The sequence below is a fragment of the Hyperoodon ampullatus genome, assembly GCF_949752795.1.
Source record: "Hyperoodon ampullatus genome assembly, chromosome: 6".
In the NCBI taxonomy this organism is placed as follows: Eukaryota; Metazoa; Chordata; class Mammalia; order Artiodactyla; family Ziphiidae; genus Hyperoodon; species Hyperoodon ampullatus.
The window spans coordinates 45,253,775-45,280,473 of record NC_136919.1 but is presented as its reverse complement, the minus strand read 5'-3'; the positions used below and the strand labels follow the sequence as shown (position 1 = coordinate 45,280,473).

The following is a 26,699-nucleotide window of genomic DNA, read 5'->3' as shown; positions in this document are numbered from 1 at the left end:
ACCATTGAGAATGATGTTTGCTTTGGGTTTGTCATATATGGCCTTTATTATGTTGAGGTATTATCTTGAGGTATGCCCACTTTCTGGAGAGTTTTTGTCATAAATTGGTGTTGAATTTTCTCAAAAGCTTTTTCTGCATGTACTGAGATGATATGGTTTTTATTCCTCAATCTGTTAATATGGTGTATCACACTGATTGATTTGCAAATATTGAAGAATCCTTGCATCCCTGGGATAAATCCCACTTGATTATGGTACATGATCTTTAAATTTGTTGTTGGATTCTGTTTGCTAGTATTTTGTTGAGGATCTTTGCATCTATATTCATCAGTGATGTTGGTCTGTAATTTTCTTTTTCTATAGTATCTGTCTGGTTTTGGTATCAGGGTGATGGTGGCCTCATAGAATGAGTTTGGGAGTGTTCCTTCCTCTGCAATATTTTGGAAGAGTTTGAGAAGGATAGGTGTTAGCTCTTCTCTAAATGTTTGATAGAATTCACCTGTGAAGCCATCTGGTCCTGGACTTTTGTTTGTTATAAGATTTTAAATCACAGTTTCAATTTCATTACTTGTGATTGGTCTGTTCATATTTTCTATTTCTTCCTGGTTTAGTCTTGGAAGGTTATACCTTTCTAAGAATTTGTCCATTTCTTCCAGGTTGTCCATTTTATTGGCATAGGGTTGCTTACAGTAGTCTCTTATTAGGCTTTGTAGTTCTGCAGTGTCCGTTGTAACTTCTTTTTCATTTCTAATTTTATTGATTTGAGTCCTCTCCCTCTTTTTCTTGATAAGTCTGGCTAAAGGTTTATCAATTTTGTTTATCTTCTCAAAGAACCAGCTTTTGGTTTTATTGATCTTTGCTATTGTTTTGTTTCTATTTCATTTATTTCTGCTCTGATCCTTATGACTTCTTTCCTGCTACTAACTTTGGGTTTTGTTTGTTCTTCTTTCTCTGGTTCCTTTAGGTGTAAGGTTAGATTGTTTATTTGAGATTTTTCTTGTTTCTTGAGGTAGGCTTGTATAGCTATAAACTTCCCTCTTAGAACTGCTTTTGCTGCATCCCATAGGTTTTGGATCGTCGTGTTTTCATTGTCATTTGTCTCCAGGTATTTTTTGATTTCCTCTTTGATATCTTCAGTGATCTCTTGGTTATTTAGTAACGTATTGTTTGGCCTCCATGTGTTTGTTTTTTACTTTTTTCCCCCTGTAATTTATTTCTAATCTCATAGCATTGTGGTCAGAAAAGATGTTTGATATGATTTCAATTTTCTTAAATTAACTGAGGCTTGGTCTGTGACCCAAGCTGTGATCTATCCTGGAGAGTGTTCTGTGTGCACTTGAGAAGAAAGTCTAATCTGCTGTTTTCAGATGGAATGTCCTATAAATATTAATTAAATCTATCTGATCTATCATGTCATTTAAAGCTTGTGTTTCCTTATTAATTTTCTGTCTGGATGATCTGTCCATTGGTGTAAGTAAGATGTTAAAGTCACCCACTATTACTGTGTTACTGTCGATTTCCTCTTTTATAGCTGTTAGCATTTGCCTTATGTATTGAGGTGCTCCTATGTTGGGTGCATATATATTTATAAGTGTTATATCTTCTTCTCGGATTGATCCCTTAATCATTATGTAGTGTCCTTCCTTGTCTCTTGTAACATTTTTTATTTTAAAGTCTATTTTATGTGATATGAGTATTGCTACTCCAGCTTTTTGATTTCCATTTGCATGGAATATCTTTTTCAGTCCCCTCACTTTCAGTCTGTATGTGTCCCTAGGTCTGAAGTGGGTCTTCTGTAGACAGCATATATATGGGTGTTGTTTTTCTATCCATTCAGCGAGCCTGTGTCTTTTGGTTGGAGTATTTAATCCATTCACATTTAAGGTAATTACTGATATATATGTTCCTATTACCATTTTTTAATTGTTTTAGGTTTTTTTTGTAGGTCATTTTCTTCTCTTGTGTTTCCCACTTAGAGAAGTTCCTTTAGCATTTGTTGTAGAGCTGGTTTGGTGGTGCTGAGTTCTCTTAGCTTTTGCTTGTCTGTAAAGCTTTTGATTTCTCCGTCGAATCTGAATGAGATCCTTGCCATGTTGCATAATCTTGGTTGTAGGTTCTTCCCTTTCATCACTTTAAATATATTGTGCCACTGCCTTCTGGCATGTAGAGTTCCTGCTGAGAAATCAGCTGTTAACCTTACGGGAGTTCTGTTGTATGTTATTTGTCATTTTTCCCTTGTTGGTTTTAATAATTTTTCTTTGTCTTTAATTTTTGTCAATTTGGTTACTGTGTGTCTCGGTGTGTTTCTCCTTGGGTGTATCCTGCCTGGGCCTGTCTTCACTTCCTGGACTTTGGTGGCTATTTCCTTTCCCATGTTAGGGAAGTTTTCGACTATAATCTCTTCAAATAATTTTTCAGGTCCTTTGTCTCTCTCTTCTCCTTCTGGGACCCCTATAATGTGAATATTGGTGTGTTTAATGTTGTCCCAGAGGTCTCTTAGGCTGTCTCCATTCCCTTTCATTCTTTTTTCTTTATTCTGTTCTGCAGCAGTGAATTCCACCATTCTGTCTTCCAGGTCACTTATCCGTTCTTCTGACTCAGTTATTCTGCTACTGATTCCTTCTAGTGTATTTTTCATTTCAGTTTTTGTATTGTTCATCTCTGTTTCTTTGTTCTTTAATTCTTCTAGGTGTTTATTCTTTAATTCTTCTAGGTCTTGTTAAACATTTCTTGCATCTTCTCAATCTTTGCCTCCATTCTTTTTCGGAGGTCCTGGATCATCTTCACTGTCATTATTCTGAATTCTTTTTCTGGAAGGTTGCCTATCTCCACTTCATTTAGTTGTTTTTCTGGCATTTTATCTTGTTGCTTCATCTGGTACATAGTTCTCTGCCTTTTCATTTTGTCCATCTTTCTGTGAATGTGGTTTTCGTTCCATAGGCTGCAGGATTGTAGTTCTTCTTGCTTCTGCTGCCTGCTGTCTGGTGGATGAGGCTATCTAAGAGGCTGTGCAAGTTTCCTGATGGGAGGGACTGGTGGTGGGTAGAGCTGGGTTTTGCTCTGGAGGGCAGAGCTCAGTAAAACTTTAATCTGCTTGTCTGCTGATGAGGGGGGCTGGGTTCCCTCCCTGTTGGTTGTTTGGCCTGAGGCAACCCAGCACTGGAGCCTAGAGGCTCTTTGGTGGTGCTAATGGCAGACTCTGGGAGGGCTCATGCCAAGGAGTATTTCCCAGAACTTCTGCTGCCAGTGTCCTTGTCCCTGCAGTGAGCCACAGCCATCCCCTGCCTCTGTAGGAGACCCTCCAACACTAGCAGGTAGGTCTGGTTCACTCTCCTATGGGGTCACTGCTCCTTCCCCTGGGTCCTAATGCGCACACTACTTTGTGTGTGTCCTCCAAGAGTGGAGTCTCTGTTTCCCCCAGTCCTGTCGAAGCCCTGCAATCAAATCCCACTAGCCTTCAAAGTCTGATACTCTGGGAATTCCTGCTCCCATTGCCAGACCCCCAGGTTGGGAAGCCTGACGTGGGGCTGAGAACCTTCACTCCAGTGGGTGGACTTCTGTGGTATAACTGTTCTCCAGTTTGTGAGTCACCCACCCAGCGGTTATGGGATTTGATTTTATTGTGATTGTGCCCCTCCTACCATCTCGTTGCAGGTTCTCCTTTGTCTTTGGATGCGGGGTATCTTTTTTGGTGAGTTCCAGTGTCTTCCTGTGCTTCTGGTGCTCTCACAAGAGGGAGTAAGTGCATGTCCTTCTACTCCACCATCTTGAACCAGTCAACCCAGTGGTTTTCAGTTGAAGTGTATTATTCAGAGCGTTCATTCACCACTGACACTCTACTGCTTCTCAATCCTCTTGCCTATCCCAACAGCCTCACAGTTAGTTCCGACCTATATTATAGTGGCTATATAAATTGCCCCCATGGAATTTCCGCAAATTAGAAAAGGTGAGCCGTGGTGAAGGTTCATTGTGATAAGTGAAAGTCAAATGCCCAGTGGTATCTAATTTTTTCTCCAATAACAAATTCAAGAATTCATCTTGAATACAGTTTTCTTCCTTTTTAGACCCTATGGAAGGTAACATGAATAGCTAAGAAGGTCACTTACCACATGTAGGTGCTTAATCATTTAGCAAATTATGGCAGTAGGGCCCCTGGCACAGGCCACAGCTGGTCACTGAGGGGGCTATTTCAACCCTGTGGATGACCCTGCCTTTTGTGCCTCCTTTTCTTGAGTATAATCCAAAGTCTTAAAATGAAGACCAAGTCCAACAGTTTCAACAATAAAATGTTTTGCTATAGATCTTAAATATCTGTGGGTATGAGTTAGTTGGGATCATTTGTTCTTCTCTGAACTCACCAGCCTATTCCATGGAGGTTAATCTGTTCCCTTGAGTAGATCCCTCTCCTCTATGCACTAACTACCTCGGAGATTCTTTCTTGACGTCAATGGATTTTTTCTTAACCTGCTGCTCACTCTGGAGCTTAATTAAAGGAGCAACCGGTGTTGAATCAGGAGGTCCAATTCCTCTTCCACTCCTAACCTCTAAATAACTAAAAGCCAGTGTCATACACTTTCTCTGCCTCAGGTTTCTCATAAAAAGTGAGAATAACATTACATTTCTTCCTTTCTCATATATGTTACAGAGATGAATATAACATGTGGAAAACTTTGTGAAATAAAAATACTACATAAATGTCAACACTTACGATGTATTTATAATAATTTGAAGTCATGATATTTCAGTTGAACAAAATGCTTATTTATATCATCATTGAGTCTTATTGCCAATTTCAATCAGTCATTTCTTGCATCATTTCTTTAGTTAGAAAGAGAACATTCATTCTGGTGTTTTATAGGGTATGAAATAGGCCCAACTCAAGAAACTAGAGGCTAACCTGAGATCAGACAGCAGTGTTCTCTGTTCAGCCACCTCTGCACTTAATGCCTGTTAAAAATTATAGATCATAGACGTACATGAAAAATTGTATTAACCACTAGATTTGGTTTTTTTTCCAAGAGTATGCTGAACCATGGCTTGAACTGTAGTTTTATGGTGATTAATAACCGTTGGTAGCACACTACATGTGGGCAAAATCATTTCCTACTTTAAAAAATTATTTACCATGAAACAAAGGATATAAAAGTGGCTCAGATGAAAGACACCATCTCATTTGACCAAAAGAAAGCACAGATAGTTACCACACATTTAAAATACCAGTTGGTATTTCAGTAGTACCTTGGGGGTGTGTAAAGACCCAAATCACTGCCAGAATAAGGCTGAGAACACAGTTCCTATAGAACTTGGACCTGGTGCAAGCTCACACCCAGGTAGTGTTTCACCTATACTTCTAGCACATGTGGAAGCCCCTATTACACCTCTAGTCACACTACACACCCAACCCCATCACCCCCCTTGTTTGTGAGAGCTGCTTCCCCTTTTTGGGTTGCCTGAATTTTCAGTTGCTGCTAATCAGGTTCTGATTATATCTATAAGAAAACCCAGGAGGGTTTCCCTGGTGGCACAGTGGTTGAGGGTCCGCCTGCCGATGCAGGGGACATGGGTTCATGCCCCAGTCTGGGAGGATCCCACATGCCATGGAGCGGCTGGGCCCGTGAGCCATGGCTGCTGAGCCTGCGAGTCCGGAGTCTGTGCTCCGCAAGGGGAGAGGCCACAGCAGTGAGAGGCCCGCGTACCGCAAAAAAAAAAAAAAAAAAAGAAAACCCAGGAGTTTCCCCCCCGCTTCCCCACCCCAGAAGCTCACTTTCGTAGTGTCCTTAGCTCTGTGGGAACTTGCCCAGCTACTGAGGAGGAGACCAGTACTGCCAAGTGCCATTGGGAATCCCGCTTCTCACATCCAGTTCTTCCTGAGAGCCTGGATCAGTGGCTTGTAATTGAGTTCGTTTTGACAAAGAAGAGAAACAGCATTTCCTGAGACAGGCTGTAGCTCTCCTATGTAATTTTTTGGTTCTCTGTTTTGAATTCTTACCTCAATCATATCTACCCATTCTCGTACATTAAGAAAGCTTTTCTCACACGTAACATCGTACAGCAGCAAAACACCATCTGCTCTTCTGAAATAAGACTTGGCAATACTTCTGAATCTGGAAAAGAGAATAGCACGTAATGGTTCTAATCAGTCAGTCAGTTTGGTGCTGCCTCATTCTTCATCTCCTTTATGCTCACCCTTTCCCCTCATCTTTTAAAACAAGCCCCAATTGAGAAGAATCTAATGGCAACCTCTTACTGTGAAATAGTCATCCCCGAGGCCTAGAATGACCTGGTGAAAGGTAACAGGATAAGAATCTGGGCTAGTGATTTAGAAAAGCCAATCATTTTCTCCACCAAATAATCCCAAGAAAGTCTACAAACCCCAGAGCATAGCCAGGACAAGGTTGAGATCATAATTTCTAAAAATTTCAGCCTCAGCAACACACTACCAGAACCCAGCTGTGGGACACAGAAGGGTGTGTGTGAAGGATGGAAGGAGAGGCACATCAGAGAAAAATTACTTTTTGGCTGGTGGGTAGGGAGTATTGTAGGTGGGTGGTAGAAGAACTAACCATGTGGAACACCACAGGGCACGCACACAGGGTGTCGGGGGCTCACCAGGCGAAGAGGACACCTCACCCTATCTGTCCTAAACTGAGTGCAGTATTTTACAGGATCTTAAATAGCTATGTTAACCACACATATTTTTCAAATGCTGCTAGAAAATATGAGCTCCATGTGGGCAGGTGTCTGTGTCCACCTGTTCACCGTTGCATCTAAACACCCTGAATGGTGCCTGGTTACAGAGGTCGGCAGGTACCCCCATACTTGTTTGGTGCACAATCGGATACAGTCTGTTCCCTAAGAGTTAGATATGATTAAAACCTATGCTTGATGCTCTGGCCATCAGCAGCGAAAGACAGGGTACTGTCTGTGGCCAGATGCGAGTCTGCTATTTATCAATGGTCTGTGTCCCTGCCCTTGAACCGGGGAACTGACAGGTCCTCCTCTCCATCTTCTGTGGTGCCCCAGCTATGCAGCTCCTCATGCTGTTGCCACATTCAGGAATGCCGCCTCACCGAAATTTTCTCCTTAGGATAGGGCATTCTCTTTTTCTCAGTGACTCACCAATTCAAAGGAAGCTTAAAGATCCTCTTCACATGACTGATGGATCAGCGAAGGAGGAAAGGATGTGGGAAAAAACAAGCATTCTTGAAATTCTAACGTGCTCTATCAGAATTATATGAGTACAAAAACCACCAAGGGGGCTTCCCTGGTGGCGCAGTGGTTGAGAGTCCACCTGCCGATGAAGGGGACACGGGTTTGTGCCCCGGTCTGGGAAGATCCCACATGCCGCAGAGTGGCTGGGCCCGTGAGCCATGGCCGCTGAGCCTGTGCGTCCGGAGCCTGTGCTCCGCAATGGGAGAGGCCACAACAGTGAGAGGCCCGCGTACCGCAAAAAAACAAACAAACAAACAAAAAAAACCCCCAAGTATCCTACAAGGCTTGTCTGTGCAACTCAGCAGAACCCAAAGCATTATGGAAAGCACTTGCCTCTCCTGGCCAGCGGTATCCCAGAGTTGCAGTACTGTTCGCTCTCCGTCTACAATGAGAGTTTTCATTTGAAAATCAACTCCTGAAAAGGAATATAAGAGAACATGGAAAACACGATGTAAATAATTCCATTGGTTTTTACTTTCAAGCCCTCTCTAGGATGAGACAAATCTAATAAGCCAAAGTTCGGCAAGACAGAGAGGAATGAACCTGGCCTTCAAGGACAGTGACCTTCACATACTAATTATAAGTCAGACCACACATGTGCGTGCAGATGCTTATTGCAGGTTGGCTGACTTGGGGAAGGATTTAATCTATGGACAAAAGGAAAATCTATGTTTTATGTGTCCACATAATTAGATGGACTCAGTTATATCTGTGTGTGTGCATGCACATAAATGTGCCTATGTATATGTATATATACAGGTATATACATGTGTATGTATATGTATATAAGTACATGTATATGATGTATATATATGCCAGGCTCTCTAGGAACCGAACCAAATATTGTAGGCTTTTTATGAATCAAATTGAAGTGAACCTTCAGCTTTGTTATCTTGAAGGGTGTAACAGAGAACCATAAATGTAGAAGGACATCCATTGTGAAGAAGGTAATCTGTTCTAAGGTTTCTGGTTATCAAAATAAGAACTCTTTAGATAAGGAAGAAAAGTAAATGATAATTTGCATATCTTCTTTCAATTCCTTTCACTGATTACTATGCAAATTTGGGAAATGAGGACCCTATTTTTTCCTTGTTCTGAGAGGTATTACTCATGTATTCCGTTGTGAAGGAGGGGAGGGAACATACACCCGGCTATGATTTTGACCTTAATGACAAACTGGCTATCGATAAGCTCACTTTATCAACATCAAATGACACCTGATCAGAAAGGCTTTCCCTGGGCACCCTGTGTAAAAGTGCACCTCTCCCAAACCTCATTTTTTAAAATGTGTTTTTCATCCATTTCCCTCATTGTGGGCTGGGATTTAGTCGACTTTGTTTATTGTGTATCCGTAGTGCCTACAACAGTATGTGGCTCACAGCAGGACTCAGGATATGCTTGCTGAATAAATGAATCTGTCATCTCTGGCTCTAAACTTTGTTTGGTTGATCTCACTGGGTAAGCAGATACCTCAAGTCCTTTGCTAGTCTTCCTCTCCCAAATTTAGGCCTTAGCCAAAACAAAGGGCTATTCTATAGAGGACGACACGTGTGTGTGCAAGTGCATGTGCACACACACACACACCTCTACCTATATACATATTTATTATACAGAGAGAGAGAAAGAGAGAGATCAAGAGAGAGATCTGTGTGTCTGTATATAATCCCTAACGAAAATAGAATCAACCTAAAGAAGGTCATTTTCCCATTATCCATGGAAAAAGGAACTGTACCCAGGGTGGCACTTGTGTTTCCTTGAAATTCATTCTTGCAAAGTCTCATGAGCAAACTTGACTTTCCTACTGCAGCGTCCCCAGCCAGCACAATCTTGTAAGCCTTCTGTGAGCTGGAAGATTTATGGTTATCATCCACCATGTCTGTCTAGGGGAAGGAAGCCACAGTGAGTGACAAAGGTAGTGCCAGCTTTCTTCCTAGTAAGTTATATGGCATGAAGATGAACAGTGTTCATGAATAAAAGTGTCTCTGAAACCACCTACCTGTGGTGCAAGTGCTGAGATGGGCTTTCTCAAGGAGCTAATGACACTGCCTTCACTAGCAGACTCCTGCGGCTTCCAGTCCAGGATGGAAGCCATGCCTTCTGAGCCATACGTCTCTTCATCCCTTATATCAGGAACCTGTTTTTTTTTTTTTTTTTTTAAGTCAGCCGTTAAAAACCAAAGTCTTTCATTACACACATACATCATGAAATAAAAAGAAGAAAAATATGCTGCTGAATCAACAGTCAATGCTATTATGGAACAGAGTGGCTGCAAAAGGAAATCTGTGAGAGTTTGCCCTAACTTGATAGGGAGAAACATTCTCCCAACTATGTTTCACATGTATAACCTTTAAAACAATGCCCATGACAGATAAGGGTCAAACGGGGTGAGATACGTATTTCTATGGAAAATCAGGCCTAGGAGAGAAATGACTTTGGGGCTTACGTCTGTGTCTGAAGCATCACCCCCAAAGCTCTCCTGTGTGCCGTGTGACCTCTGGAATCCCCTCTGGTGCTTGTACTCCACCTCCGAGTCATACTCATTGGAATCTCTCAGGGTAGACAAGCCGCTGTCGAAGCAGCTCTCAGGCAGGCTGTCAATATCACAATTTATCCTCTGCATGGGATCACAGAGGGCCAGAGAGTCACAGTCCTCATCCATGTAGGAAGAGTGGGATGACCTGGTGACAAAGGAGAGGACTGCTGTACCTGAGGGCTGGCGATGCTCAAGATGACACAGCAATGGAATCAGACAGCAACAGAATCAAGAAGACTGATATTCTCGTTCTTGCCAAGAGCCACAGTGTATTCCATGATTAAGCAATAGGGGAAATAAAATGCTCAGAGCAATAGTTCATTCTATGCAACAATCAATTAAGATAAAGACATTTAAATCAAACATTTAATAAAGGAAGTTATTTTTTTAAAAATCACCTTCTTTATTTCCTGATACAAAAAGAATTAGAATGCCCAGGATGTAAATGCAATCTCAAGTTGTGTTAAGAAAAATGTACATAGAACATGTGAACCTTTTTATTCTAATGTGGTCAGACCATATTTTGAACAGCATGTCCATTTCTGGATAATACCTCTATTATGACCTGAGACTTTAAACCCTCCAGTCTGAGAAATGTTTCAGTGCACTCGGCTTAAGTTGTAATGGTTTCTCTCCTCAAATATTTGAAGAGCGGACACAGGAAGACTATATTCTCTCAGTGCCAACTGATAAACTTTTCTGGGAATCACATCTCTACTCAACATGGTGAAAAATGACAGGCAATCAGAAATGTGTGGCCCTGGAATGGTCTGGCATATGAGATGAATCTTCTGCCACTAAGTGGGGACATGTCTGGAAAGACTCCTATGGGAGAGGTTTCAGAGGGAGATGCCCCATACAAAGGCTAGAACTCCTGACTTCTATGGATCTTTCCACTTGGGAAACTCCAACATTTTATAAATGTTAATTACCTCATTTACTTTTGCTTTTCCATTTGATTCCCATAAATAAGTTTATACTGAAATAAAACAAGGGTTACAACTTACTTAGTTCCTACTACACACTGGGCATCCTAGCCACTTGGCCTACATGATGTCATCAGAAAGAGGAAATGGGCAGGGTATATAGGTCTCCAGATACGAGAAATAATAAGAGATGAATGTTCTTATAAAAGAGAGGGTAATCTTAATATAAATACAAATATAAGCCATATAAATCTGAGAAGTCAAAAATATTTTGGTGCCATTATCAAATATTTAAAGTTAACTAAAAAGGTAATTTAATCACCTAACTCTTTCTAAATATGCTGCTCAATTATAAAGTCTCCTGGGACAGGAATTTCATACCACATCTCAATCTACCTAGCTGGCTGTGTGTGAATTTTTGTGTACATTTTTTTGTTTGTCTCATCACTTATAAAACTCTCCTTCTGACACTGATTTTAGGTCAATCTATAAGGAACCTAAAGAAACCATTCTCATTATAATATAGTACAAATTCAGCTCCATGTCATGATTAGTCAGAACTTTATTTTTTTAACCTATTCATATTTTTGATAAGGAATGAAGGAGAAAAAAATCCTGATTGAAAAATCACTTCCATGAAAATACAGAATCTAAATAAAAAATATAGGTATAGATCAGACTTTCTCAAACTCAACTTATATACATACCCTTTTAAAAGTAAACTATTCTTATCTGCCTGAAGAATATTTTCATTACAATTAAATATGTAAAAATACAAAACAAGTTATATTTTTGTTAGAGTTCTTAGAAAAAACTCAAAACTAAAACAGATATACAACTTAAAATCCAATAAGGCCACAAAAGCAATAAAATTAAATTTACAAGATGCTTTTAATTTAAAAAAATTTTAATTGAAGTATAGTTGATGTACACTATTATATAAATTATAGGTATACAATATAGTGATTCACAATTTTTAAAGGTTATACTCCATTTACAGTTATTATAAAATATTGGTTATATTCCCCACATTGTACAATATATCCTTGTAGCTTATTTTATACCTAATAGTTTGTACCTCTTACTGCCCTACCCCTATATTGCCCCTTCCTCCCCTCCCCACTAGTAACTACTAGTTTGTTCTCTGTATCTGTGAGTCTGCTTCTTTTTTTGTTATATTCACTAGTTTGTTGTATTTTTTAGAGTCCACATATAAGAGATATCATACAGTATTTGTCTTTCTCTGTCTCACTTATTTCATTTAGCATAACACCCTCCAAGTCCATCCATGTTGCTGCAAGTGGCAAAATTTCATTACTTTTTATGGCTGAGTTGTATTCCATTGTATATATATATACTACATCTTCTTTATCCATTCATCTGTTGATGGACACTTAGGTTGCTTCCATATCTTGGCTATTGTAATGCTGCTATGAACACTGGGCTGCATGCGTCTTTTAGAATTAGTGTTTTTGTTTTTTTCAGATATATATCCAGAAGTGGAATTGCTGGGTCATATGGTAGTTCCATTTTTAGTTTTTTGAGAAACCTCCATACTGTTTTCCACAGTGGCTGCACCAATTTACATTCCCACTAACAGTGTATGAGGGTTCCCTTTTTTCCACATCCTTGCCAACATTTGTTATTTGTGTTCTTTTTGATGATATCATTTTTTTTGATGATAGCACCTGACAGATGTGAGGTGATATCTTATTGTGGTTTTGATTGGCATTTCCCTGATGATTAGAGATGTTGAGCATCTTCTCAAGTGCCTGTTGGCCATCAGCAACCTCTTTAGAGAAATGTCTATTCAGTTCTTCTGCCCATTTTTTAATTCAGCTGTTTGTTTATTTGATGTTGGGTTATATAAGCTGTTTATATATGTTGGATATTAACCCCTTGTTGGTCATACATTTCCAAATATTTTCTGCCATTCAGTGGGTTCTCTTTTTGATCTGTTGATAATTTCCTTTGCTGTGCAAAAGCTCGTAAGTTTAATTAGGTCCCATTTGTTAATTTTTGCTTTTATTTCCTTTGTTTTAGGAGATGGATCCAAAAATATTCCTATGATTTATATTAAAGAGTGTTCTGCCTACATTTTCCCCTACGTGTTTTATGGTATCCGATCTTACACTTAGGTCTTTAATCCATTTTGAGTTTATTTTTGCATATAGTGTTAGAGAATGTTCTAATTTCATTCTTTTACATGTAGCTGTCTAGTTTTCCCGGGACTGGCTACTGAAGAGACTGTCTTTTCTCCATTGTATATTCTTGCCTCCTTGTAATAGATTTATTGACTATAAGTGTGTGGGTTTATTTCTGGACTCTCTATCCTGTTCCAATGATCTATGTGTCTGTTTTTGTGTCAGCACCACACTGTTTTGATGACTGTAGCTTTGTAACGTAGTCTGAAGTCAGGGAGCATGATTCCTCCAGCTCTGTTCTTCTTTCTCAACATGATTTTGGCTTTTCAGGGTCCTTTGTGTTTCCATATAAATTTTAAAATTATTTGTTCTAGAAAAATGCCTTCGGTATTTTGTTAGCGATTACATTGTTAGGGATTGCACTGACTCTGTAGATTGCCTTGGGCAGTATGGTCATTTTAACAATATTGATTCTTCCAGTCCAAGAACACAGTATATCCTTCCATATGTTTGTGTCATCTTCAATTTCTTTCTTCAGTGTCTTATAGTTTTCCAAGAACAGGTCTTTTACCTCCTTAGGTAGGTTTATTCCTAGGTATTTTATTTTTTTTTGATGAGGTGGTAAATGGGGCTGTTTCCTTAATTTCTCTTTCTGGTAGTTCACTGTTAGTGTATAAAAATGCAACAGATTTCTGTATATTAATCTTGTATCCTGCAACTTTACCAAATTCATTGATGAGCTCTAGCAGTCTTCTGGTGGCATCTTTAGGATTTTCTATGTGTAGTATCATGCCATCTGCAAATAGTGACAGTTCCACTTCTTCCTTTCCAATTTGGATTCTTTCTGTTTCTTTCTCTTCTTTGATTGCTGTGGCTAGGACTTCCAAAACTATGCTGAATAAAAGTGGCAAGAGTGGGCATCCTTGTCTTGTTCTTGATCTTAGAGGGAATGCTTTCAGTTTTTCACCTTTGAGTAAATGATGTTAGCTGTGGGTTTGTCATATATGGCCTTTATTATGTTGAGGTATGTTCCCTCTATGCCCACTTTCTGGAGAGTTTTTAAAATCATAAGTGGATGTTGAATTTTGTCAAAAGCTTTTTCTGCATCTACTGAGATGATCATAATGGTTTTTATTCTTCAGTTTGTTAATGTGGTGCGTCACATTGCTATTGAAAAATCCTTGCATCCCTGGGATAAATCCCACTTGATCATGATGTATGATCTTTTTAATGTATTGTTGGATTTGGTTTGCTAATATTTTGTTGAGGATTTTTGCATCTATATTCATAAGTGATACATAGGTTTTTTAAGGAACCTATGGAGGTTCCTTAAAAAACTAAAAATAGAATTACCATATGATCCAGCAATCCCATATGATCCAGCAATCCCACTAATGGGCATATACCCAGAGAAAACCATAATTCAAAAAGACACATGCACCCCAATGTTCATTGCAGCACTATTTACAACAGTCAGGTCATGGAGGCAACCTAAATGCCCATTGACAGACAAATGGATAAAGAAGTTGTGGTACATATATACAATGGAATATTACTCAGCCATAAAAAGGAATGAAATTGAGTCATTTGTTGAGACATGGATGGATCTAAAGACTGTCATACAGAGTGAAGTAACTCAGAAAGAGAAAAACAAATATCGTATATTAACGCATGTATGTGGAACCTAGAAAAATGGTACAGATGAACCGGTTTGCAGGGCAGAAGTTGAGACACAGATGTAGAGAACAAATGTATGGACACCATGGGGGGAAAACCGCGGTGGGGTGGGGATGGTGGTGTGCTGGATTGGGTGATTGGGATTGACATGTATTCACTGATGTGTATAAAACTGATGACTAATAAGAACCTGCAATATAAACAAACAAACAAAACAACTAATACTAAACTTTCTTTGGGTTATTTGTATGGAACTATGTTAATATAAATGTTTCAGACATTACATGAAATTTCCAAAAATCTTATATGTTCTGGTATAATGTTATAAGTCATAATTCTAGTTATTACTTTAAAATGTATATCTCAGAAATAACTAAATTTCCTTGTCAATTGCATTATTATGAACTTTCATCAAATCTTTAACCATGGTCATTTTTAAGTCTTTTGTCATTTACAGACAGTTCTGGGTGTACTCTGATGCTTTTGCAAAAATGTTCCTATAAAAGGGTTTCATCTTAAGGAATTCATGGAAAAGACTCTGACAAGTACAGGTTTCTGGTAACTGACTATACTGCTGAACTGAATGAAGAAGCATTTTCAGAACTCTAATGGAAAACTGATGAATTCATGAAAGTGCTAACAAAAGATCAAGATGAAAAAAAATTAATTACATGGGACTGAGTGAACTGATGAGGATGATTATAATTTTTGTGACTTTCTGTTTGAATAAAAAAAAATCCCACAAGGACTCAGAGGCAAAAAATATACAAATCAATTTTCATTGCAAAGTAAAGGAGCTGTTACAGTGGAGGATTACTGGACTGAATGTCAATATTATGACATAATATGAGTGTGTTTCGTGTTTGGTAATGGCAATCATTGTTGCTTTTGTTGTGGTCATCCATTTACAATGCTTGGTGTCAGTTTATTTATCTCTTGTAAAAATAAAATACAGTGTGTGTGTGGAAAAAAAAAGAAAAAAGAAAAACGTTCTGGAGGTGCGTGGTGGTGACGGTTGCAAAACAATGTGAATGTACTTAATGCCACTGAACTGTACACTTAAATATAGTGAAGATGGTAAGTTTTATGTTATGTATATTTTATCACTATTTTAAAAAATAAAGAATAATACCTTTTTAAACTCAAAAAAAGTAATATCTATTTCTCAAAAACAGAGAAGCCAGTTGCCTACAAATAGATAAACTATTCAAAATTTTTATTAAGCAAATCAGTGAATAATAAAAACATCTGATACTTGGATAGAATTTTATTAAAAGTGATTACCAGTAAGCCTTGGAAACAGACCTTCCTGAAAGGGGATATGGCCATCTTGCTAATGCCAAGATACTAAGTACATTATTCTTTAGACCAAAAGTCCTCAAATGAAAAGGGAAGGAACATAAATTATGAAAGTGGCATCAGAAATGGAGAGCCAGAGACCTGCAGTTTATGCACTCACGTCTACCATCAAACTTTGACATACTCCAAGTTAGCCTTTTAAGTAGTGACACTGGACATGTATATGTATACACATGTGTACACAAATGTAATCTTTCAGTTTTTATTGCTAGATCTCAAGTTATAGCAGGGCTAATATTTCACTTCATTTGATTAAAAATAGAGCTAAATCCTCATTTCTGGGAAGGCTCTGTGACTCCTTTAATACATTAGTGCATAAACATCTACTTGCTACATTTCTATTTGTTTTGAAAGTTTGCCTTTCCTTGAACATAGCTTGCATAATATTATACTGAGCTATTAAACATTTACAGATTGTGCCAAGAGTCTCAACATCATATACTGCGTATATCACAACATCACATGTGGTAGTTCCACTGGCTTCCCTGAAACACCTCTTACTGAGGGCACTTCTAAGAAACAAGACTTAATAGGCATGAGGTAAGGGTAAGCATACATAAAACCAAGTCACGATAACATCTTAAAGAAATCACTTTACTCTCTCAAACATTTTTACTTTAATCTTTACATGTTTCATGTTTCAGAAATTTAAAGTAAGATAGTAGAAAACAGATATTAGTGCCCCAAATATATTCTGTTATTCTAATTCACCTGTAAGGAAATGTACTTTCCTTTTAACTCTGTTCCAGAATTTAAACAGAAAGTAAGTAGGTGTTAACATACCTGTCATAGCCCAGAGGTTGAGGAGAATGAGCATTAAATTTAGGACTGCTTCTAGAAATTGTATTCCCTGGTGATATATTATTTACGCGCTGTAATACATAAAATACATATGTAATATTTTGTTATTCCATGTAAAAATTTTATGTACTTTTTTTTTTTTTTTTGCAGTACGCGGGCCTCTCACTGTTGTGGCCTCTCCCACTGCGGAGCACAGGCTCCGGACGCACAGGCTCAGTGGTCATGGCTCACGGGCCCAGCTGCTCTGCGGCATGTGGGATCTTCCCGGACTGGGGCACGAACCTGTGTCCCCTGCATCGGCAGGCGGACTCTCAACCACTGCGCCACCAGGGAAGCCCTATGTACATTTTAAAAAACTGTAGCACACTAGTTTACTAATGTAATTAAAAGTTTGGTATCTTACATGAGAAAACGAAAGCACAGAAATCAAGGGAAAAACTGCAACAACTGCCCGTAGGACTCTCTCCTCATCATGTCTTAAGTCCAAACCCTACCATATAAGCCATAAAGGGGAATCCTGGTTCCCCAGATTTGCCAGGACCCTGCAATACCGACTGTGGATTTGTCTCTTCTCAAACCATCATTTGGCTTAGTGACTGACTCATCCATACCCAAAGCTGTGGCACTGGAACCCGAACCTTGAAGCTGACCCCCCAAAGTGGGGGAAGAGGCTTTCTGGCACATGTAGTCTAGGGAAAGGTCGTCAAAATTCCAGATGGGCCTTAGCTCGTTTCTGTAGGAGGGTTAAAGCCCAAGGCCTCCACTCTGATGATCTCACTACCAGAAAGAACAAACCAATGGGTCTAAATAAACTCCTCAGCCAGAAGCACCCTCTCTCTCCTCTCAACTGGGCAATATGTATTTTAACCTCCATGAGACATCTCACTTTTTCTTCTATTATTGCTATCTGTGCACATCTTAACTCCCTACTATACTATAAACTCTTCCAAGACTCAGGTCACACCTTATACATCTTTCTTTGGTTTTCTGGAACATTGAACAAAGAGTTGGCTAACATCTAGACATTTATTTATGCAGAGGAATAGCATATTTTTTAAGTTGGGAAAATGTCTCCTTTTATTATATGAAATAGTTTCTCATTATTATAAGTTCTCTTCTAAGAAAATACATGATTTTTATCAAAATACTCTACCATGAGAAAGAATGAAATGCGTTATTAAATTCTATCACATACCAAGGATCTGTTGAACTTGCTGTAACTATTTTCAAGGGCACTCCTTAGGCCATCGTTACTGTCATGCAGTTTCCTGTTAGCTGTTCTACAAAGTAAATAAATAGATAAGGAAAGTATTAGCGGGGGTGAAAGTCACCACTTCTTTTCAGGCTGTGATATTCAGAACGTGGCATTACCACCGCTTGTATCTTTCTACCACTTCCCTTCAAACCTCATAAACTGAGATCATAATTCATTACTAGAAGTGCAACTTAACAATGTGTCACCTCTCTTTAGAGGTCTCAAGGCATTTTAGGAGTGAGTCAGCTATGCTGTGGAACCCACTGCTCCTTCAGGTAGCTCCACTGTTTGGATAGGTTTGGTGCAGGTCTCTGTTCCCTAAAGGCCTGAAGCCAGCTGGCCCCACCTACTCTCTATCCCCCCTGCACAGATATGCTGTGTTATGTCACACTTCTTTCTCCTGGCTACTCCTGCATCCTTCTTGTGGCATGGTGCTGTACCGCCAGACACTGTTTTATACCAGTTAAAGGCTCCAATGTTGGCTCAGGGTTCAAACCCCAACTCAGGCACTTACTTTCTATATGCCTTACAGCAGCCACTTAAGCTATCAGAGACTGAGCAACCTCTTCTATCAAATGAAGTCTCTGCTGTAGAGACTGGCTACTATCTCCCTGCTTCAGGCTTATTCATCCTTCAGCAGTCAGACGCTTCCTGGACCTTCCTGGTTAGGAGGATGCCCTTACGAGACACTCGGCTCCCCTTGGCCCCTGCCTCTCCTTTGGCATCTAACATCTGTAAGTATTGATCGGGTTCCATCCTCTTCCCCTAGACTAGCCCCATAAGGAGAGAGACCTTTTTCTCCTACTTGCTACTGTATCCTCAGCTCCTGGCATACCTGAACCATAAAAGGTGCTGAGTGAAAACCTGCTGAATGAATGAATAAATGAATTAACAGGATTCTTGTAATATATCAACTCTATCATTGCCGCAGGTGAGATGTAATAAGCATTCATAATGATGACAAAAAATTGTCAAATCTGACCTGACATCATTTGGGGGAACTAAAACCAGAAGAAAATACTGCCTAGGTGAAAAGGAGAGAAAGGGGCAGTGGGAAAGGGGGAGGTTTTGCGGGGAAGGTCTCAGAGGATGGAATTCCTAAAACTTAGCTGCAAATTTGACAAAGCAGGTATAATATTTCCAAGAGGTTAAAAAAATATATACTGCTAAGCAGACACAATAAATTGCCAAAGAATGATCGTGTATGCCTAGTGATGTGACATGCACTATGTGAGACGCCTGAAACCTCTCAGTGTGCTGAGCCGCAGAGAAAGCTGATGAGGTCAGGGCCATTGTCCTTTACAGTAAAATAAAGGTATCATAAAGGCGTGCCGGACATATCACCTGACTTGCGAGGACTTTTAGAGAATTATACTCTAGTCCCTGGATTTGAATAGTTTATGTAGGATGAGAAGCATCAGAAAGCCAAGCTGACGTGCTGAACACACCGTGTCGAGAAGGGACATGCGTGGAGCCGCGAACCCAGCCTTTGATATATGGCAACTCGTGTTACATGTGGCACCTGTTTTACTAACAAAATATAATTAAATGTAAATGTGATGAGGACTTTATATGAGAACTTACTGGAGTATTTCAATTTGCCTCTCAAGACTATTTCGATCTTCTGTGTACTCTCGGATTACTTCCAGATCCCTGTAAAATTATATTTTATGTTTGAATGCGGATTAGATGTTCAGTCCTGCCTTACTGACACCTACCCTCCCAGACCTCTTTCCGCCTTTTCCGAAGGCCTGTGTCCTTGACCGTGGTCTTCTATCTCTCTGTGCTGCTGCCCGGTTCCTCTGAGACATCAGCAGCCTCCTCTCCTCCTCTGACCCACAAGCACACCCACGCCTCTGCTTCCTCTCGCAAGGCTCTACTCCCCCCATCCCCCTCCCCGCACCCACCAGCTCCTCCACCCCAGCCCACTGACCTGACTCTGTTCTTCACTGGGACTGAACCCCCTGATGTTCTGCTAAGTCCCCTCTCCCCAGCTACTCACATTACCAGTCCCTTCCACCCAATTCACTCTCTCACCTCAGACTCTTCTCTGCTCATTCCAAGCCGTATGCAACTTCAGCCCCAGCTGTATTCTCCCTTCTTGTGATTCCTTCTCACCTCTGTGCTCCCAGCCCTCCCTGCCCTCCCTGCCTTACCCTAAGCCACAGAGGAATCCACAGGACCAGGCTTTCTCTGTTCACTGTAAACTCATGCTCAACAGATTCCTCTGTTGCTTTATTATGAAGAAGCCCCGGCCTCCTCCTTAAAATGTCCACTCAGAACATCAGCCACTTACCTCCAGCCCCTACCTCACACCTGCCCCATTTCTAAGCAGATAAAACCCCATCACTAGCTTCCAAAAACCCTCAGGCTGTCAAATTTTGTCTGCAATAAGCTGTCCACTTGCTCTCTTGATGAGGCTAAAAGTTTCCCAATTGTCTGTAGGAATTTAAGTTCCTTAGCCAAAAATTCTGGGGCATTACATTATAGCCTTAAACTAGCTTTTGGGCTTCCCTGGTGGCGCAGTGGTTGAGAGTCCGCCTGCCGATGCAGGGGACACGGGTTCGTGCCCCGGTCCGGGAGGATCCCACATGCCGCGGAGCGGCTGGGCCCGTGAGCCATGGCCGCTGAGCCTGCGCGTCCGGAGCCTGTGCTCCGCAACGGGAGAGGCCACAACAGTGAGAGGCCCGCGTACCGCAAAAAAACAAAAAAAAAAACTAGCTTTTATACTTTTTAATCTTTTTTTAAACATTTGCCTTTCCATTCCAAATATCTTTTTCTGTCCACCAGGCTGACCACTGTTCCCCAAACCAGTCTTATCCTTCCCCATGTCCTTGCCCCTGCTTTGGGTTCTGCCTCACCTGGAACATCTCTGAGACTCTTCTCCCATCTGTGAAATGGGGATAAGGAAAGTCCCTATCTCATAGGAAACCATGAATGCGTTAATGCTAGTAAAGTACTAAAGACAGTGCCGGGCAATTGTCAGTGTGACCTGTGTTGCTTGCTGACAAACTCATCTCAAGTATCTCTTCTTTTATAAAGTCTCCAGCTTTCTGGACTAAAGGAACACTCTGTCTACCATCTCATGGCAATGAACCCAACCTGTGACATTGCAGTGGTATTGTTTTTGACACTGCTGAGTTCTTATGCTGTTTAACTCCATAACCCTTTTAACTTTTAATTTTTCCCCACTAAATTTGAAGTTCTCAAAGAGCAGAGGCCACGTCTTTTCTTTTTTTATATATTCCACACTCATAACTCCTTATCTAGTTCAGGGACCTGTATACAGTAAGCACTTAATAAATGTTTCACTGCTTTCCATTACAGGACCTTAATTCTGATTAAAGTCTGCAAACCAACAAACAAAACACAAGGTGTTTTTCTCAAGTATACATGTACTAGGGGATACACACATATACTAATGCATATAGATGCATTTTATCTTTAAATACCCCTATATAAATATACATGGGTATCTTCCTTATATATAATTACATGCCTTTGTGGGTACACGTGTGTTAGGTCATATGTTATTAACACCATACTGCAAAACTAAAGCACAGCAAAATAAAATGACTTGCCTAAGATGTCTCATTTTCTATTTTTTTTGTTGTTGTAGGGCCAGGATTCCTACCTTCAAAGCACTTCAATTAGCGCTGCCTCTTGACACTTTAGGTATATTCTTCTGCTGCCAGTTAATTCAAACATTACTAAGCCCTGCACTTTCCTGAGCAGCCAATAATTAAAAAAATTGAAAACACAAAAATCACTAGGAAATCTGACACTAAAAGTAAAATCTTTAGAAAGCAAAGAACATATTAGTAAAGTTAATAAATAACCCTTTATTACTGAGCTTCATTCACATGGATGGTTACCTAAATAAACATTCCACTCAAACTGAAAAGTAAAATGTGAAGTTTCATACCTTTCAGAATTCAGACTCTGATCAGCATAATCACTTTTCAAAGAATCTAATTCACTCTGAAGAAAGGCTATGTTTGTCTGTGCTTCTAAAAGATCCTTCTTAACTTTCTGATTTTCCTAGAGGAAAGGCACAGTGCAGGTCATTAGACTCAGAGTTTCTACCCGGGTGAAGTGAAGTCAAGTGTAGTGTAACCTTCCCACACATCACTCTCTCCCCTCCACAAGTCTTCAAATCTTGGTGTTCAAAGAACTAATTATCAATTCAAGGTAATATGAAATTTTCATAAAGTATTAAAGAAAGTGTCAAAAATTAAATCCTCAAAGCTTTTTAAAAAATATTTGACATTTGGTGTGAAACTACAACAGTCAAGAGTTTATCATGATGTACTTTAACATGTTATTGGCAAATTAATGGAGACCAAACATTTAAACATCTGTTTTACTTAATGAGAGCTGTGGAACTACTGATAGATACTCTGTGGAATTAACAATACCTGTTACCAGGTAGACTGGCTACTTTTCACAATAAATCCTATCACCTAACATTTTTAATTTTGCACTTGAAAATAAGCCAGTGTGATTAGGAGATTTCTATATTTTTCTTAAAAACAAAAAAACAAACAAAAAAAAAGAGAAAGAAGAAAAAAAATCATTGGAGGCTCCAGTTCAATATGGTGGACTGGGTACATGAATTTGTCTTCTTCCCCTTTTGAGACCCCATTAACATGAAATACCAAAGGAAATAAACCAATAAAAATTAAAAGAATGGAAGAGGGGCCCATCAGCAGTCAAGTGATTTAAACATATTGCTGGAAAAAGGAAACTGGATGGCAATGTGCTGACAAAGGGAAGAGAGTAGGGGAAAAGGAGGTCCAGAAGATGTGTGTTGAAGGTTCTGCTGTAGAACAAAGAAGAGACAACTGGTCAGGCAGAACCCCAGAGAGTGCGAAGGGGGTCTGGAAATAGAGATTAAAACTGTAGCTCTCGAGCCTTTACCTGCTCTTACCCTAAGAAAGAAGAGCAGATAAGCCAGAGTTGATTCCAAAGGCAACAAGATGGGGTTCGTCTTTTTAAAAATAACTGAATGATTCCCAAAAGGAAAGCTAAGGCTTCTCTCTGAACATCCAGGCCCCATGCATCTGGTAATTGGGGTCCTATGTCTGACAGCCAGCTTCACACATAGAGCTCTGAGGAAGGCCATCTTCCAGGGGAGAGGCCTTGAACTAAACAGATGTTTGCCCAGCTGTACAGGAATCCTACCACAGCTACCTAAAATGATCAGAAATTCCAAGATGACATCTGGGTAGCAAGTTTAAAAAGCAGCCAGTCCAATAAGAACTGAAATTTCCTGGACTCCAAAATTAATATTTTCAAGGAGAAAAAAAACAAATTCCATGTACTGGAAGAATAAATAAGAAGTTGCAAGGTATAGGTAATATCGTGAAGATGGCAGGTTCTTTTTACAAGAAACCAAAAACTCCACCAGAGAATCCAAGAGAAGTAAGCAACTCTACGAGAACATTGTGATCCAAGCACAAAACCAACTAAGAGGTAGCAAAATCTGAAACTGGTAATGCATAAAGGGGATCTATCTGACCACAAAGCTGGGGGACCTTCTCTTTTGAGTGGCACAGGGATAATGACTGGAGAGAAAGAACTGCAATTCTAGCTCACTTCTTGGCTCTGCAGGGAGAATATTTAGAGTCACAATAAAGGAAATGTTCATTATTGGTTTTCAACTTTTAGAGTCAACCTGAAAACAAAATAAAGAAAATGACGATAATATAATAGATGTAGATGTTATCAGTTTTGGCAACAGAAATACTAAAGATATGGTCAGCAGAAGATGGAAAAGGGACAGACAGAAAAGTTGGAGGAAGGGCAGAGCAATAATACCTCATCTTACAAAGCCAGGGAAAACAGATAAAAGTTGATGTTATAAGAATGCAGGGAGGGGCTTCCCTGGTGGCGCAGTGGTTGAGAGTCCGCCTGCCGATGCAGGGGTCGTGGGTTCACGCCCCAGTCTGGGAAGATCCCACATGCCGCAGAGCGGCTGGGCCCGTGAGCCATGGCCGCTGAGCCTGCGCGTCCGGAGCCTGTGCTCCGCAACGGGAGAGGCCACAACAGTGAGAAGCCCGTGTACCACAAAAAAAAAAAAGAATGCAGGGGTTAACTATTTAAAATTTAAAGGCCATGCCATTATTGCTTTAAATAAAAAAAGAAAAGCATTTACAATAGGTATCATTGAGGGAAAAAGGCTGCATAAATATAATACCTTTAGTCAGAGGTATTTCAAAGACTTTCTCTGTAGTATTAATTTCTCTTTAAGCTTTTATTCCTGGAACATTGAAATCATAGCATGATTTTATTTAGGAAACAGTAGTCTAACAGGAAATATATTACTGTAAGTGAAAAGTTAATTCTTACCATTGATAAGTCATAAATTTGTTTTTTTAATGCAGCCACATCTTCCTTTTGACTTATGTGTTTTGATTGTTCTTCTAGCTGAAAAAGCAAATAAAGTTGGGCATTTACAAACTCACTTTGAATTGATTTGGTTAAGTTTAGGAATATATGTGCATATAGATATGGGAATTCTAGAAGTCTCCAACTTTCAACATTATACAACCTTATAAATCATTAAATTATATATAATCCAGAAGGGTTTGAAAATTTGCTTTAAATAATTTAAACATTTAAAAAAGGGGTTTTCTTATTTCATGAATTTTCTTTTTTTTGCCAAGGTACCTTTTTTTTCTTTTTTTTTTAAATTGAAATATAGTTGATTTACAGTGTGTTAGTTTCAGGTGTAAAGTACATATTATACATATGTACTTATGTACAATTACACACATATATATATATATATATTCCTTTTTTACATTCTCTTCCATTATAGGTTATTATAAGATACTGAGTATAGTTTCCTGTGCTATACAGTAGGTCCGTGTTGGTTATCTATTTTATATATAGTAGTGTGTATATTTTTCTTTGAAACAATTGAAAAGCCATTTTGGGGAAACGATTCAACTATCAAGCAATTCAGTCCTCCCTTTTTCAGTTATATTGTGTATGAGTCTGGACCTTTATATTCTCTTAAACTTTATCTGCATTTAACACTTGCTATTCTATATCATAATTACTTATGAGTGTTTTAACTCTCTTACTAGAGTCCAAGATTTTTAAGAGCAGAATTGGTGTCAAAAATCAACTATGTTTTCTTCATGGTGATGTCAAAAAATGCTTATTTAATGATTTAAGTCAATAATATTTAAGTATGGTATGAAGTTAGAGACACACACACAAAATTATATAAATACACAAATGAGCTTTACTTCCTGGTTGATTACTGAGTATTACCAGACTAAATTGGCTCAGAAGAATCCCTAACATGGATAACAAAAATGTCTTTCTTACACATAGCTTACATCCCTTGGGAAATGTGGGGATTTGTGGGTGTCCATTAATAGAATATGCGTGCATTGATCAAAATGAATGCGATATTTCATCAAAATCTAAGTATTTTGATGATAGACTTTCTTCATCTTGCCAGATGGCATCAGTGGAAGGTTTTCAAGTGGCTGAAGCCGAAAGAGCCACTGATTTTAAGATCATGCCAATTTCAGAGAAAAAAAATTGTGGGGAAAAAAATGAGTTTCTCAGAACCACTGGCATAAGGTAATGTCTGGCGATTATACTAAATCTGTAAACTTCTGTATATTCCTTTACAGCTTTTAACATGTTCTTCCATAAATTATCTCTTACTCTCTCGCAGAACAACCCTATCAGGCAGGCAGGAAGTCTGGTATAAGTGAGAAAGCACCAACTGTGTAAAGACAGAAAGACAACCCATTGCTTATTAGCTGAGTGACTTTGTGCAAGTTATTTAACCTGGAACTCAGTGTTCTCATCTGTAGAAGTGGGAAGTTTGCACTTTTCTCAGAGAAAGTTTAAGAATTTGATTTTTTTAAATTATGAAGAAGAGCTTAATAAGCTACAAAGTCAATAAAATGTCAGTCACTGTGGTTTAGACAGGACAGTTTATTATTAATCCCATCTTACAGATGAGAAGCTAATGATCAGAACGATGAAGCCGGACTTCCCTGGTGGCGCAGTGGTTAAGAGTCTGCCTGCCAAGGCAGGGGATACGGGTTCGATCCCTGCTCCGGGAGGATCCCACATGCCGCGGAGCAACCAAGCCCGTGAGCCACAACTACTGAGCCCGCGTGCCACAACTACTGAAGCCTGTGCACCTAGAGCCCATGTTCTGCAACAAGAGAAGCCACCGCAGTGAGAAGCCTGTGCACCGCAATGAAGAGCCCCCACTTGCCACAACTAGAGAAAGCCCCCCGTGTGCAGCAATGAAGACCCAACGCAGCCAAAAATAAATAAATGAATAAATAAATAACTAAATAAATTTATTTTAAAAAAAGAACGATGAAGCCAATTGTCCCGGGTGTTACAGAAGAAATTGGTACAGTCTTCTTTAAATTAAAAAAATATTTTTATTTTTGGCTGCGTTGGGTCTTTGTTGCTATGCACGGGCTTTCTCTCTAGCTGCGGCGAGCAGGGGCTACTCTTCCTTGCGGTGCACGGGCTTCTCATTGCGGTGGCTTCTCTTGTTGCGGAGCACAGGCTCTAGGTGCATGGGCTTCAGTAGTTGTGGCACGCGGACTCAGTAGTTGCAGCTCGCTGGCTCTAGAGCGCAGGCTCAGTAGTTGTGGCGCATGGGTTTAGTTGTTAGCTCTGCGGCATTTGGGATCTTCCCGGACCAGGGCTCAAACCCGTGTCCCTTGTATTGTCAGGCGGATTCTTAACCACTGCAACACCAGGGAAGTCCGAAATTGGCACAGTCTTGATAAGGACTC

General features: G+C 39.6%; 1 protein-coding gene and 1 long non-coding RNA gene across 3 annotated transcripts in view; one reads left to right on the top strand and one right to left on the bottom strand.

The window, feature by feature from the left end:
• Window positions 1–3,762, top strand: part of LOC307054606 — a 39,696-nt gene extending 35,934 nt beyond the window's left edge. For both annotated transcript variants that reach the window (XR_013810944.1, XR_013810945.1), the window contains exon 3: window positions 3,655–3,762. This is a non-coding gene — a long non-coding RNA (uncharacterized lncRNA). The remainder of the gene's footprint in view (window positions 1–3,654) is intronic.
• The window catches only part of RASEF (RAS and EF-hand domain containing), a gene marked incomplete at both ends in the record, with an annotated part of 82,478 nt that overhangs the window by 15,601 nt on the left and 40,178 nt on the right, over window positions 1–26,699 (bottom strand). Inside the window, 10 exons of the mRNA XM_079706404.1 lie at window positions 5,990–6,104; window positions 7,546–7,627; window positions 8,945–9,092; window positions 9,209–9,346; window positions 9,656–9,890; window positions 16,635–16,723; window positions 17,848–17,932; window positions 19,492–19,560; window positions 21,833–21,948; window positions 24,259–24,336. Coding sequence (XP_079562530.1) covers window positions 5,990–6,104; window positions 7,546–7,627; window positions 8,945–9,092; window positions 9,209–9,346; window positions 9,656–9,890; window positions 16,635–16,723; window positions 17,848–17,932; window positions 19,492–19,560; window positions 21,833–21,948; window positions 24,259–24,336 — 1,155 coding nt within the window. The remainder of the gene's footprint in view (window positions 1–5,989; window positions 6,105–7,545; window positions 7,628–8,944; window positions 9,093–9,208; window positions 9,347–9,655; window positions 9,891–16,634; window positions 16,724–17,847; window positions 17,933–19,491; window positions 19,561–21,832; window positions 21,949–24,258; window positions 24,337–26,699) is intronic.